The sequence below is a fragment of the Helicoverpa zea genome, chromosome 31, assembly GCF_022581195.2.
Source record: "Helicoverpa zea isolate HzStark_Cry1AcR chromosome 31, ilHelZeax1.1, whole genome shotgun sequence".
Taxonomy (NCBI): domain Eukaryota; kingdom Metazoa; phylum Arthropoda; class Insecta; order Lepidoptera; family Noctuidae; genus Helicoverpa; species Helicoverpa zea.
The window spans coordinates 16258309-16273997 of NC_061482.1; the positions used below are offsets into that span (position 1 = coordinate 16258309).

Genomic DNA, 15689 nt, shown 5'->3' on the forward strand with positions numbered 1-15689 from the left:
TGAGCAAGCGTGGTGATTAATGCTCAATCCTTCTCCATGTGAGAGGAGGCCTGTGCCCAGCAGTGGGACGATAAAAAGGCTGTAACAGTTGGTTTTATCGTGATGTATTAAGTTGTGGACTTGTGAGAGTAAAGAGTTCCTGAGAGAACCTTGAAAAGAAAACGGAGAGGAAAAAATATTTTTTGAAGAACAATGACTACAGAAAATATTCTTGTCTGTTTGGGAAAATTGTCGGATCTCCTTCCGGGACAAGCTCCGAAACTGGGCTCAGAGTCTCAAGCCTCGAAGAAAACGCAAAGGTTCAACATATCTGATTTTCAAGCAGAAGCACGTAAAAAACTGAAGTCTTATTAATTTCTGGAATATTCAGGCATATCGGGGACCACGCCCAGGTACAGAAAGCAATATGAAAGCCGATGTGCGCACTTGCACCGTGGATGCGCAGTAACCATTCCGGAGCCATCTTGGGGATCATTTGTAATTGGACTCATCGCTTACCTGAATGGATCGGTCGTTCGGTATTGTGTGAATATTTTGTGTGTGTGACCATGTGTTAGTGTGAAATATATTGTGTGTTATGTAGTGATTTTTGAATTTAAAAGTTCAGTGTAAAATTTTTAATCTTTCGCGAACATAAATGTTGTGTATGTAAAAAGGATTATGACCGAAGAAAAATTGGGATCTGAGAGATTTTGAAACTATTCGGAACAAAGACAACAAAATGGCTCCTTCAGAGTTCGGAAGACAAAATGGCGGCGTCATGATTCGGCACAACAAGATGGCGGACGGACGCTGATGCGAAAATGACGCAGTGGCAGTACGCATGCGCGATATCGATCCCATGAAAGCCTTGCAGCGGCCATTTGCAAATTATATAAGCTGCGCCTAGACCAAAGACCAAAGCAAACTTGAGTGGTTGTTCGGAGTTTCATTTTTGAATAAGGTTCAGTACCTATTGTGAAATAGTTTTAGTGTGAATTTCTGTGGTGCATTCATCTAAAGATAGTTCTTTGTTCTTTTAGTTTGTAGATGTAGAATTGGGGATATTTCGGATATACGGAACTATCATATTCGTGATGAGGTGCCCGAGATTGCTCAGATGGCCGCTCTGAAAATATGGTACGTACACTTGCTTTGTTCTAGTCAACGATTGGTTATATTATTATTATAAGTAGGGTGACTTTGTGAAGATTATTTTTATGGGCTTCTGAGCTGTCGAGTCTTACGAAAATTGGCGTCCTGCGGCTATAACGCGAATGATATTGATGCATCGCGCATATGCGATATCGGAAAAATATTTCACCGGCGATTATCATCTAATCTGGCACCGCCCTCTTCGGTACCTACACACGAGTGTTTTTACAGCTAAAAAAAATAAGTTTATATATTTTGGAACGAAATTCACCTACACTGCCATGCACTGTAAGTGACTAGGAAACTGAAGAATTCCGTTGTTTTGCACTTAACCGAATTCTTCAGTTTCCCCGTGACTTGCAGTGAGCCTGCTCATTCAACTGCTGCTTTCATGCGCTGCTGATAATCATCGTTGCGTTCCTGTAAGTTGTGATAAAATGTGACAATGCGACTATCTGTATGTAACCTAAGATGTTTCTTGATAATAAGGTTTAGGCGTTGTAAACTACCACTTAAGCCGGCAGCCATTTGCAATTTCCCCAAACAGCTATTAGAAGATATTATTTGATCTGATGAAACTATTTTAAAATAACCTTATGAGCACTGTGTAGTTCGACGGTAATTGTTGTTGCTCAGAAGTTATTGAGAATTGGATGATAAACAGGGTGTCCGTAGTATGGATGAAATGAAAGAGATGTATGCATTTACCAACTTTTTGACTTTAGAATGTGGTTAAAAATGGTGCCCAATTTTAGCAGTTTCCACCAATTTTGCTGTTGTGTAATTTTCTTTTCAGAGTTTTCTATAGTTGGCGTTTTGTTTGGTAATACTTTAACATAGGAATAGGCGTGTCTAAAAAATCTACTAATCCAAGTATCCGAATGTAGTCATCACCGAGAATATAAGATGGCGTTACAGAACAACAAAATGGCTGCGTTGAGGACAATGCGTGAGTCACGCAGTGCATTGCGCATGCCCAAAATCGATAGCTTCATCAACACTTCAGCGGCCATTTGCAATTTGGGAAACGCCCTGTCCTCGTGGCTTCGCATAGGCTATCGATCTTGCTTCTTCTGGAGTCTTCATACTTAGAGTATGCTATATAGTTTAGTTTGGCTTATGATGTGGTTCATCTTTGTTAGAAACAAGTCAAATCCTTATGCAGAAATATTTTATATGTCCTTACCAAGAAACAAAACGGCGCACCACATTTGAGCAGAACAAAATGGCTAACGGAGATCGTATGCGTGAATGTCTAACGCTTCGAACGCTTCATAGTAGGTTTTCATAGGAATCGAGCAGCCTTCAGTTCGTCCAAAATGACAGCCTTTCGGTGCTCAATTTTTTTATTTTTATTTGAACGTGATAGTTTTGTAGTTTTTTGTCATTAGTATGTGTTTAGGTATTATTTCGTTCGAAGGGTAGTGTTCACAAGTCCTTTGTGTATTCTAAAGTCTTAATAAACGAGTGTGCGCTATTGGTACAGTGAACACTTCAGCGGCCATTTGCAATTGATTTCGTCAGTATGCATTATTGGTTTAAATTATTAAAAAAAAAAAAACCAGAACACCTTTATTTTCAGGCTACACTGGCCCATAGGTATTGTTAGTATATAGAAACTTAATGCTATGTTAGTATCACTTCACAATTGGGGGGTGCAAATAGGTATTTTTGTGATAGTTTTGCGTATTATGAAAATTCGTGAACTTACGGGTACTTTGTACCCACATATTTAATATCCTGCGTTTATCGATCCTGCGACGTTTTGCAGTGGGTAGGTAGGTGTGTAACAGTTCTGTCATTTTCGGTTCGGGCAAGCGATAAGTCGTTAGCGATTTATTATTATCGACTCATTAAATCGTGGACCAATTTTTAGGATTTGTGTAAATTGTTTAAAAATGATTTATGCGACGTTAGAGTTGTTGTTCACTAGTTTATCAGACTTTTATTTTGTAGGAACATTGTTAAATCCGTATTATATGTGCCAAACATTGATGAAGGTGATCCGGAGATTTCTCTGAGGTAAGCTTAGTCGCTTCGTATTTGACCTGTCATTTAATCATCTTAGGCAGTCGTCGGTAGTCAGAAGCCAGTAAATCTGAAAACCCGTCTTTCTAGGGGTTTTGTACTGACCGTGTAACTGGGTTGGGGAGGTCAGATAGGCAGTCGTTCCTTATAAAACACTGGTATTCAGCCGCATCCGGATAGACTGGAGGCCGACCCCAACATTGGGAAAAGACGAAGCAGATGGATTGTATTTTATTTTATTGTTATAAATGTATGTCTCTTCCAGACCTCGGGACTATAGAGTCCCGGATTTTTGGGAGGCGAACGTGGGGCCGAAGCCAACACGCTGAATCCCTTTTGAGACAACTTTAATGAAATGGTGACACAAAACCGACGATTATCATTGTATACACTATAGAAATGTACCCAAGGACAATCCCCGGTTCTGTGCTAAACTATTGCTAACTATGGATGAAAACTACTTGGGCTATTGTGATGGGATGCTAGTGGACTAGGAATGGGGAAACTACGGGAACTATGGCACCTGCCGATAACAATGTAATAAATACACGTAAAAAAAGGCAGGTGGAGACTCGCCAACTCACTGGGCCCTCGGGAATCAGTCACTAAATCGCAACAAGGGGGCAAAAGGTACATGAGCGGCTGAAGGGTGAGGATACCTCGGCGGACTTTAAACGCAGATCACGCGCTCCTTGTGGGTCCAGCATCACCGGCCCACTCGCCACTTACCACGAGGCACCTACCCTCCGAGCGGGCTGCTAACCCTACTCTAGCGACTCCACTCTGACCGGCCGTTATTTTATTGTTATTATTACTAGCCTATATTGTCCCACTTCTGCAAAGGCTTCCCCATCATATGTATATCGCCATCATATGGATTGTAGTTCATAATATTTGTATGTTTTCATTTGCGCACTCTCGCCATGACCAATCACTGTATCTATGTTTCACAAATAAATATGTCTGATTTTTGACGTCCGAAGAGCTCGAAGATGTGATATCTTGGGCAGGGAAAATGAGGCAGTCAGGGGGTGGGTTGGGATGGGTTTCAGCGGCCATTTGCAATAGGTCTCAATTTTCGTCTTCTTTGTGTTGCGTTTGATCTAATATATTGATCTAATATCTATTGATCTAATAGTTATTTAAAAATGCTTTTCGTGACGCTGTTAATGGTTGAGATTTAATGTCTATTTTGTTCCTTTGTGTTGATTGTTCAATCTTAGTTTTTTTATTGTGAATTTAGGAACGACTAAAGTAGACCATTGTTCTTTCTGGTGTCTTTTATGTTATAGGGTCATGATAACTCTTTTGAACAATTCCTCAGCAACGAGGAATTCTGCCCTAAGATGTTAAAATGCCTTAACTTCCTTAATCTAATATTTTCTTTGATCGTTGCATGGCTTGTGTAGCTTTTCTAGATGGGAGGTACCAAATTCCCGGGGGCCAAAATGGCGTCCGATGCGTGGGTCACGCAGTTGCATCGCGCATGCGTCAACAATAAATTCAGCGGCCATTAGCCATAGATTTCTCCCAGTCGTTTTCAGATAGGACAAGTGATAAGTCGTTCGTTAATTTTCTTTGTCATTTAATTACACTTTAAAATGTTTCCATCGAGACCGCGTATAGGTTTCAGTGATTTGTTAGCACATTTATGCCTTATGTGTTCAGTGCTCAATCCTAGTTTACTGTGTGGACTATTGTGGCCACTGCTGTTCCTGTTCTAAAAGGTGAGTTTACCTTAAGACCTTTTTGTTTCTGTTTATTGTATGAGTAGGCCAGGAAAAAATCCTTTTGTTGTAGCTCGAACGATCCAGATTCCCGGGGGCCAACATGGCAGCTACTGGGTGAAGTGGGGGTTGCATCGCGCATGTCTGCTATCAATCTTTAGAAAGTTCTTAATCTTTGGGGGCATTCATCCAGTCCTTTAACTTTGTTAAGACGGACGCTTGATGACTTCACATTAAAGACTGCAGCATATTCACATCTGCTTGTCTTTTAGATACTGGGTCAAGATGGCTGATTGATGATCCGCAAGGACGCAGTTGCCTCGCGCATATCTGATATTGATCTTTTGTTTTCGAGCTCGAAGTTTCCAGCTTCCCGGGGGCCAACATGGCGGCTGGTGGTCGACGCTCCCGTGACGCAGTTGCATCGCGCATGCGTGTCATGGAGACTCCACCCTCTTTGAAAACTAGCCTCGCCCAGTCGTTCTCGATTCCGGTAACAGATAGATCGCTCGGTCATATCCTTTGTCTTCTTTGTTAATTTAACACTTTTGAACATTATTATATTCCACATTCGGTTTAGTGGGGCATATGTATAAATATGTATGTACTTGCTAATTATAAATATTTTTTTCGTGTGCACTTTGGCGGCCTCTGCTGACCACATTTTGAAAGGTGAGTTGGCCTTGCTTTTTGTACCTTAGCTGGTTTAGCTCTTGAGGTTCCGTAGGTTCCTGATGTCCTTGTCCAAGATGCATGCTTGTGTATTATTCGCAGGAGATGGAGGTAACACATGTCTGATAGCGATCTCCAGTATTATGCAGTAACTTTTTAGCAGTCTTTGATGTAAGGATAATTCCGTCTTCTTCAATTCAGATAGGTAGTCGGTCTGTCAGTGTTTCAATTGGTGTTGCACGAAAGTATTGACATAGCATAATTTCTTGTGTATTATCATTGAATACGAAATTTCTCGAACAAAGAATTTCTAGCTCGAGGGTTCCCGCTTTCCGGGCTTTCTGGTGGAGGGGCGGAGGACACAGTTGCATCGCACAGGTCTGATATCGATTTTTGGAGTTTTATACAGCATGCTTTGTTAGCGGGATCTTCCAGTCCTCGTCAGATAGGGCCAGTCGTAATGTATGTCGATTAGAATTAGTAGTCGGTACGTCGATTTGTCTTGAAAAAAAATTACAATGGTTTTCGAGCTGGAAGGTTCCAGATTTCCGAGGACCAAAATGGCGATACTAAGGGGGGGGGGGTCCCTTTGCTTTGATTCCGGAAAAAGGGTGGAGCTCGATGCTTCCAAAATCCCGGGGGTCAACATGACGGTGTAGGGAGGAGGGGGGAGGGTGCAGTTGCAACGCGCAGGCGTTACTTTGATCCATCCATGAACATTTTTTGCGTTTATTAGACACGCCCAGTCATCTTCGAGTCGGGCACGTGATAGGTCGCTTCAGTCGCTTGGTCTCAAATTTTTATTTCTTTCTTACTTAATGGCATTTAGAAATGATTTCTGTGGTTCTGCAGATAGGGTTCAGTGATTTATCGGTAAACTTAGGTTTTTTCTATACAGTGTTCAATCCTAGTGTATTGTGTGGACTTTGGTGGCCTCTGCTGTTCATATTTTAACAGGTGAGTTTTCCTTTCATTTTTGAACTTTAGCTAGTTTGGCTAGATTCCCGGGGGTCAACATCCCAGCAGGTGGAAGATTCATAGGGGAAGAAGTTGCAGCGCGCATGTTTTTTAGTGGCCTACTATATCAGGATCACTCTGTCATCTTCAGTTCGGATAGGCGATCGGACCGTTGGTACACCATTTTATTTTACCACCAAGCTCGTGGTAAATAAAATGAGTATATAATTCGTCATAGATGCAGCAAGTTGGTGTGGCAAAGTATTTATATTGCATAAATTCTTGTATCATCTCATAGTCTTCGAACAAAGGCTTTCTAGCTTTCCGGGGGTCAATACGTGATGGATGGAGGAGGCGCGGGGGACGCAGTTGCATCGCGCAGGTCTGATATCGACCTTGGTGTCTTATACAGCATCTTTGTTATCGGGATCACCCAATCGTCATCAGATAGGGCGTATCGTAATATTTGACGAATAGAAGTAGTTGTTCTCATTTTCCTTAAGTAGAACTCTTGCTTGTTGAGTCTTTGAATAATAAAATCTGACTTGGTTTTCGGACTCGAAGGTTCTAGATTTCAGGGGTCCAAAATGGCGGTATGAGGAAGGGGGAGGGGGTGCCTTTTGCTTTGTTTTCGGATAAAGGGTGGAGCTCGATCCTCCCAGATTCCCCGGAGTGGAGAAGGGGGGGGGGGTGCAGTTGCAACGCGCAGGCGTTATATTGACCCGTCCATGAAAGTTTTCAGCGCCCGTTAGTCACGCCCAGTCGCGTTCGAGTCGGGCACGGGATAGGTCGCTTGGTCTCAATTTTTTATTTCTTTGTTACTTAATGGCATTTAGAAATGATTTCCCTGGCTCTGCAAATCGGGTTCAGTGCTTTATTAGCAAACTTTTGTTTTCTGTGTTCAGTGTTCAATCCTAGTGTATTGTGTGGACTTATGTGGCCTTTGCTGTTCTTATTTTAAGAGGTGAGTTGGTCTTTCATTTTTTACCTTAGCTAGTTTGGCTAGATTCCCGGGGGTCAAAATGCCAGCTGCTGGAAGATTCGCAGGGGAAGAATTTGAATCGCGCATGTCTGAAATAGATCTTCAGTCTTTTTTTATAAGCTTTGATATTATTTTCACTCTGTCGTCTTCAGTTCGAATAGGCGATCGGGTCTTTGCCGCGTTGGTGGGAGTACCAACGCGGCTTTTTTCTTTACAATCAAGTTCGTGGTAAAAAAAAATGTAATTTGTCGCCGGTGCAGAACTTGCTGGTTCAAAGGATTTCAAGCTCGAGGATTCCAGATTCCTGGGAGCCAACATGGCGGCTGGTGGAGGGGCGGAGGACGCAGTTGCATCGCGCAGGTCTGATGTCGATTTTTGGGGTCTTATACAGCATCCTTTGTTCCTCATCAGATAGGGCCAGTCGTAATATTTGACGATCAGAATTAGTTGTCGGTACGTTGAGTGGTCATACTTATTGCGTCTGAATAAAAAAATCTGACAACAGTTTTCGAACTCGAAGGTTCTAGATTTCCGGGGTCCAAAATGGCGGTATGAGGAAGCACCTCACTCCTCTAAACAGACTCGTTTATGTAGCATCATCATCTTACTCCTTATCCCAATGTAGCATCATTGTATGAAAAGGTCGTCAATTCGTTTCCTTTGTTTTCGAAGAAAGGGTGGAGCTCGATGGTTCCAGATTCCCGGGGGCCAACATAGCTGTGTGGGAGGGGGCTCCGCGCTGTTACATTGTCCGTGTTCTTACGGCCGCTGCCGGCCACTGCTCTTTCAGTGGGAATTGACCCTTATTGGCAAACTTATGTTTTATGTGTTCAGTGTTCAATCCTAGTTTATTGTGTGGACTTATGTGGCCGCTGCTGTTCCTATTTTAAAAGGTGAGTTGGCCTTCATTTTTGGGTAGAGACCTTCTACTGGTAATACTTTAGCTAGCTTGTGGTTTTCGAACAATGATTTTCGAGCTAGAAGATTCCAGATTCCCGGGGACACAGTTGCAGCGCTCATGTCACATGTCTGACAGGATAACATACTTTCTTGTGTAGTAGGTACCTATCTTGAATAAGAAATATCTCGAACAAAGGATTTGTAGCTCGTAGATTACAGATTTCCGGGGGCCAACGCGGCGGGTGATGGAGGTGCGGGGGACGCAGTCGCATCGCGCATGTCTGATATCCATCTTTGGAGTGGAGTGTTATTCAGCAGCCTTTGTTGTCGGGATCACCGAGTCCTCATATAAGACCTGTCGTTTTTAATGTAACGATCATAATTAGTTGTCGGTAAATTGAGTTTCGAGAGGTCTGCTTTGTCTATGATAGAAAACTTGTAGTTTGATTGGATAAGAAAGTTCTCGAACAATGATTTTTGAGTTCGAAGTTTCCAGCTCGCGGGGGCCAACATGGCGGCTGTCGACGCTCCCGTGACGCAGTTGCATCGCGCATGCGTGTCATGGACCCCCGCCCTCTTTGAAAACTAGCCACGCCCAGTCGTTTTTGGTTCGCGTAAGCGAAAAGTCGTTCAGTTTGTAATTTTGATCTCTTTTGTAATTTAGTGTCATCAGGGATTGGTTTCCTTAAAGCTTCAAATAAGTTTTTTGAAACTAGTTATTTGTGTTCTACTCTAGTTTAGTGTGTGCAATGCTGATGCCGCTTCTTCTACTGTTTTAAAAGGTGAGCTGGATTATTCGATATCTTGATCATTCCGCCAGTTTTCTTCTTCCTGACGTGTTGCCACGTGATTTGGGGTCGGCGCAGTATGTATTTTTCTTCCATTCCTATCTGTCAGAGGTCGTACTAACATCCACTTCCTTCTGATTCAAGTCCTCTTTCAGACAATCATCAGACCCGTTTTTGAAGCATCATTGTATGAAAAGGTTGTCAATTTATTTCCTTTGTTCCTGAACAAAGGGTGGAGCTCGTAGGTTCCAGATTCCCGGGGCCCAACATGGCGGTGCGGAGGGGGGAACAAGGGGGTGCAGTTGCAACGCGCAGGCGTTATATTGATCCTTCCGTGAAAATTTCCAGCGGCCATTTGCAAATAGCCTCGCCCAGTCCTCGTCGGTCCGGAATAGCAATAGGACGTTCGGTCTTAGACTTTGGTTTGTTTTCGATTTTTTTTTGTTATTTGGGAATAGTTACCTTAACGCTTCATACGGATTTTAGTGAAACTTGTTTCCTGTTTTCAATTTTAGTTTAGTGTGTGCTATGCTGATGCCTCTTCTGTTACTGTTTTTAAAGGTGAGCTGGATTTCTTGACATCTTAATCATATCTCAGGATTTGAAAAAATATAACATACTCGTTTATGTAGCATCATTGTATGAAAAGGTCATTCAATTGTTTCCTTTGTTTCCGAACATAAGGTGGAGCTCGATGGTTCTAGATACCCGGGGGCCAAGATGGCAGCTAGAGGAAGACGCGTGGGGGACGCAATTGCATCGCGCATGTCTGATATCTATTGTTCTAAGGAAGCTTTTCAGCAGACTTCACTATTGAAACCACCTAGGCCCTATTAAATTGGGCCGATTGGCTTCTACTTCTTCTAGATCTCTGATCTGTCTTTGACAAAACACTTGCTTACGTAGTATCATTCAATCAATAATATTATATTTTTAGACAATGGTTTTCGAGCTCGAAGGTTCCAGATTTCCAGGGGCCAAGATGGAGGGGTGGAGGGGGGGGGTGCAGTTGCAACCCGCAGGCGTTACATTGATCCGTCCATGGAAATTTTCAGCGCCCCTTGGCCTCGCCCAGTCCTGTTCGGTTCGGGCAAGTGATAGGTCGTTTGGTTCAATATTCTGATAATTTTGTGATTTGGTGTCATTTGAGAATGGTTTCCTTAAAGTGAATAGAAGACTCTAGTGAAACTTGTTTTTAGTGTTGACGTTACTTTAATGTGTGTAGTTCTGATGCCGTTTCTGTTCCTGTTTTAAAAGGTGAGGCGGTTTTATCATTCTGGCGGAATAGTTTGTTAGTTTTCATACTCGTTTATGTAGCATCATTGTATGAGGTTGTCATTTCGTTTCCTCGGTTTCCGAACAAAGGGTGGAGCTCGATGGTTCCAATTTTCCGGAGTCCAAGATGCTGGTGGAAAACGCGCGGGGGACGCAGTTGCATCGCGCATGTCTGATGTCGTTTTTTCTAAGGAAGCTTTTCAGCAGATTTCGATATTGTCTTCTTCTTAGCGATCATAATTAGTTGTCGGTAAATTGAAATACTAAAGCTCTGATATAGCTCCGATCGGTCTTTGATAATACACTTATTTATCCAGTATCATTGAATCAAAAATATTTTTAGACAATGGTTTTCGAGCTCGAAGGTTCCAGATTTCCGGGGGCCAAAATGGCGGTATGAGGAGTGGGGAGAGGGGTGAGCCGGGGGGGGGGGGGTGCAGTTGCATCGCGCAGGTGTTATATCGATCCTGTGAAAACTTTCAGCGGCCATTTGCAAGTAGCCTCCCCCAGTCGTTTTCGGTTCGGGCAAGCGATAGGACGGTCGGTTAAATTTTTTTATCATTTTGTGATTTTATGTTACTTGAGAATGGTTTCCTTAAAGCTTCAATCGGACTTTAGTGAATCTTGTTTTCTGTGTTCAATCTTATTTTAGTGTTTGTAGTTCTGATGCCGCTTGTGTTGTTGTCTTAAAAGGTGAGCTGCTTTAATCGACATCTTTATCTTCCCGACAGGATATAAAAAGGCTCGTTTATGTAGCATCATTGTATGAAAAGGTTGTCAATTCGTTTTCTTCGTTTCCGAACGTAAGTGGAGCTCGATGGTTCCAGATTCTGGGGGGCCAAGCTGGCAGCTGGTGGAAAACGCATGGGGGACGCAGTTGCATCACGCATGTCTGATATCTATTGTTCTAAGGAAGCTTTTCAGCTGACTTCGTTATTTGTCTTCTTCGTAACGATCATAATTAGTTGTCGGTAAATTGAGTTAGAGCTCTGATATCCTAGCTCCGATCTGTCTTTGATAAAACACTTATTTATCCAGTATCATTGAATCAAAAATATTTTTAGACAATGGTTTTCGAGCTCGAAGGTTCCAGATTTCCGGGGGTCAAAATGGCGGTATGAGGGGAGGGGAGAGGAGAGAGGCCGGGGGGGGGTGCAGTTGCAACGCGCAGGTGTTATATCGATCACGTGAAAAGTTTCAGCGGCCATTTGCAAGTAGCCTCGCCCAGTCGTTTTCGGTTCGGGCAAGTGATAGGCCGTTCGGTTAAAATTTTTGATCATTTTGTGATTTGGTGTTACTTGAGAATGGTCTCCTTAAAGCTTCAATCGGACTTTAGTGAATCTTGTTTTCTGTGTTCAACTTTATTTTAGTGTGTGCAGTCTTGATGCCGCTTCTGTTGTTGTCTTAAAAGGTGAGCTGCTTTACTCGACATCTTTATCTTCCCGACAGGATTTAAAAAGACTCGTTTATGAAGCATCATTGTATGAAAAGATTGTCAATTCGTTTTCTTTGTTTCCGAACAAAGTTCTAGATTCCCGAGACCAAGATGGCAGCTGGTAGAAAACGCGTGGGGGACACAGTTGCATCGCGCATGTCTGATATCGATGGTTCTAAGGCTGCTTTCCAAAAAGCAACCTTTTTAAACAGTCCCCATTAAATCGGGCCAATTGTCTTCTACTTCTGTTTTAACGATCATAATTAGTTGTCGATAAATTGATTTTCTGTAGTTATGATTTGTCTTTGATAAAACACTTGCTCACGTAGTATCATTGAATCAATAATATTATATTTTTAGACAATGGTTTTCGAGCTCGAAGGTTCCAGATTTCCGAGGGCCAAAATGGCGGTATGAGGGCGGGGTTGGAAGAGGAGGGGAAGAAGAGGGGGGGTGCAGTTGCAACGCGCAGGCGTTACATTGATCCGTCCATGAACATTTTCAGCGCCCCTGGGCCTCGCCCAGTCGTGTTCGTTTCGGGCAAGTGATAGGTCGTTTGGTTCTAAATTTTGATAGTTTTGTGATTTGGTGTCATTTGAGAATGGTTTTCTTAAAGCCAGGGACTCTAGTGAAACTTGTTTCCTGTGTTAACCCTACTTTAATGTGTGTAGTTCTGATACCGCTTCTGTTCCTGTTTTAAAAGGTGAGCTGACATCTTTAGCAACATCTGGACATCTTTTTATTGTGGCGTAATAGTTAGTTCAAAGCCATTTGGTTTGAAATTATCATGCTCGTTATATTGCATCATTGGATGAAAAGTTTGTCATTCGCTTTGTTTCCGAACAAAGGGTAGAGCTCGATGGTTCCGGATTCCCGGGGGCCAAGATGGCGGTTTGGAAGGGGAGGGGTGCAGTTGCAACGCGCAGGCGTAATATTGATCCGAACATGAATATTTTCAGCGTCCTCTAGCCTCGCCCAGTCGTTTTCGGTTCTTGCAAGCGATAGGTCATTCGATTTTATATTACTTAGTGGAACTTACGGTGTTCTGTGTTCAACCTTAGCTTAAAGTGTGCAGTTCTGAAGCTACTTCTTTTCCTGCTTTAAAAGGTGAGCTGTTTTGGAGACATCTTTATCATTCCGCCAGGGTTAAAAAAATACGTTTGTGTACCAGCATCATAGGTCGTCAATTCGTTTCCTTTGTTTCCATCAAAGGGTGGAGCTCGATGGTTCCGGATTCCCGGGGGCCATCATAGCTGTGTCGGGAGGGAGAGGAAGGGGGTGCAGTTGCATCGCGCAGGCGTTATATCGATCCCGTGAACATTTTCAGCGGCCATGTGCAAGTAGCCTCGTCCAGTCGTTTTCGGTTCCGGCAAGTGATAAGTCGCTTGGTCATAATTTTTTTGTGTTCTTTGATACTAACATCTTTTTGAGATTTGGATTCATTTGAAAATGGTTTCCTTAAAGTTTCAAACGGACTTCAGTGAATTTTGTTTTCTGTGTTCAACCTTAGCTTAGTGTGTGCAGTTCTATTGCCTCTTCTGTTGCTGTCTTAAAAGGTGAGCTGGTTTACTCCACATCATTCTGCTAGGGTTTGAAAGTGGACTCTTTTATTTAGCATCGTAGTATGAAAAGATCGTCATTCGTTTCCTTTGTTTCCGCACATAGGTTTGAGCTCGAAGGTTCCAGATTCCCGGGGGCCAAAATGGCGGCATGAGGGCGGGGGTGGGAGGGGGTGCAGTTGCATCGCGCAGGCGTTATATCGATCCCGTGAACATTTTCAACGGCCATTTGCAAGTAGCCTCGCCCAGTCATCGTCGGTTCGGGAAAGCGATAGGACGTTCGGTCCGAAACTTTTGTCTGTTTGTGATGCAGTGTCATTTGGGAATAGTTTCCTTAAAGTTTAAATGGACTCTGTGGAATTTGTTTTCTGTGTTCAACCTTAGTTTAATGTGCGCAGTTCCAATGCCACTTCTTCTCCTGTTTTAAAAGGTGAGTTGGCTTGACATCTTTATCATTTTGCCGGAATAGACTGTTCAAACCCATTTTAGTTATTAAAAAGTCAGGCTCGATTATGTAGCATCATATTATGAAAAGGTCGTCGTTTCCTTTGTTTCCGAACAAAGGGTTGAGCTCGATGGTTCCAGATTCCCGGGGGCTAATATGGGGGGGGGGGGGAGAAGGGTGCAGTTGCAACGCGCCTGCGTTATATCGATCCCGTGAAAACTTTCAGCGGCCATTTGCAAGTAGCCTCGCCCAGTCATCGTCGGTTCGGGAAAGCGATAGGACGTTCGCTCTTATACTGGTTTGTGGTTCAGTGATATTCAGGCAAACTTATTTTTATTGTGTTCATTGTTCAATCCTAGTTTGCTTTGTGAAATGTCGTTGCTTTTTCCCTTTTAAACGGTGAGCTAGTTTTCCATACATACCGATCTGAATCTTCCGCCTTAAAAATATCCGCCATTTGGTCCTTCGTTTCGTCTATTTTCGGTGCAGTGATGTTAGAATATAAGGTTTTTTGTTTGATTTGGACCTCCGATCAGGCTTCTTAAATTTGAATTTATATACTTGCGACAAGCAACAAATTCTCTTTGTTCAGTCGCCATATATTGGTCCACAAGGCTGCGAGCAATCAATATCCGGGTGACGCAGTTGCAGCGCGCATGCGTTGTACCGATCCTTGAAAATGAGCCCGCAGCCTCCCGTTTACTGTGGACAAGATGGCGGCTGCAGATATTGCGGTAGTGACGCAGTCTGCATCACGCATGCGCGATATTGAATCCGTGAATATATACCAGCAGCCATTTGCAATCGACTCCGCCCTGAAATAAGATTCAGATATGGATGCTAGATTACTTGAACTAGGAAGTATATACTGGAACTTAGTTCTTGTTTTTGTTTTAATGTGTTTCAGTAGAACTTGTGAATTATTTATGGTGACTGGACCTTTATGGTGAAAGAGTGATTTTATCGCGTGTGTTAATCTTCCATGGCCCATGCTTCAATGACTTCAAACCAACATTCAAGTCGACTTGTGAGTATTTCTTTTTAAAATATGTAGGGTAATTTATAAAGGGATGTTTCAATATGGCTGCCGTTGCTTTTGGATCAGAGAGAGAGAGCGACTCATTGTAACTTTTAATTGACATTGTTCAAGTTTAAAACTCTAATCTATGTTTGTATTTTTTTTTGAATTATGTAAGTAGGGACTTAACAAAAGGCAATTCAGTTTCTAAATTGTGGCCATATGCCTTTTGTACTAGGACCTCGCAAGCAGAACAGGGCGACCGCACCATGCCATGCGGGCAAGACCCCATCAAACGCCAATGTAACGATGAAGATTTTGGTACGAGGGCTTACCTCCTTCTCGCCCTGCTTGTGAGATTACATGGAAAACTTGGTGGGAAAAATCAAAAATTTTCTATTCTCCATTTTTTTCGATTTTTGGTCGGATCTGTATATAATAGTTCATTCATTAGTCCATCGTTCCGCCTAGCACTCCCCCAATTATGTTGGGGTCGGCTTCCAGCCTAAATGAGTGCAACTGATTACCGCGCGATTAGGACCGCGTATGAAAGCTCCATTCGTTTTTCAGAGTGCTTAGTGCGAGTTTTCGTGAATTTTTTTACGGACTCACATGAGAGCGCGTATACTAAGATTTGTATGGAACAAAAACAGCTCCACCTAGTGTCAAAAATTGGAACCTGTTTTTGTTCCATACAAACAGTGTTGCCAACAGTTGTAGAAGCTTACCACCAGAGTCAACTTTTAAAACCACCAGAAAACCACTAACA

The 15689-nt window shown here is 42.7% G+C and overlaps 1 protein-coding gene across 2 annotated transcripts in view; it reads left to right on the plus strand.

The window, feature by feature from the left end:
• The first annotated feature begins 163 nt into the window (after positions 1-163).
• The window catches only part of LOC124645310 (biogenesis of lysosome-related organelles complex 1 subunit 2), a 30585-nt gene continuing 15059 nt past the window's right edge, over positions 164-15689 (plus strand). Inside the window, exons 1-3 of one of the 2 annotated variants that reach the window (XM_047185110.1) lie at positions 164-943; positions 1023-1119; positions 15159-15295. In XM_047185110.1, the coding sequence (XP_047041066.1) occupies positions 1100-1119; positions 15159-15295 (157 nt within the window). In that variant the 5' untranslated portion in view covers positions 164-943; positions 1023-1099. Of the gene's footprint in view, positions 1120-15158; positions 15296-15689 lie in introns of both variants that reach the window. The other variant, XM_047185109.1, reaches the window with a different exon arrangement.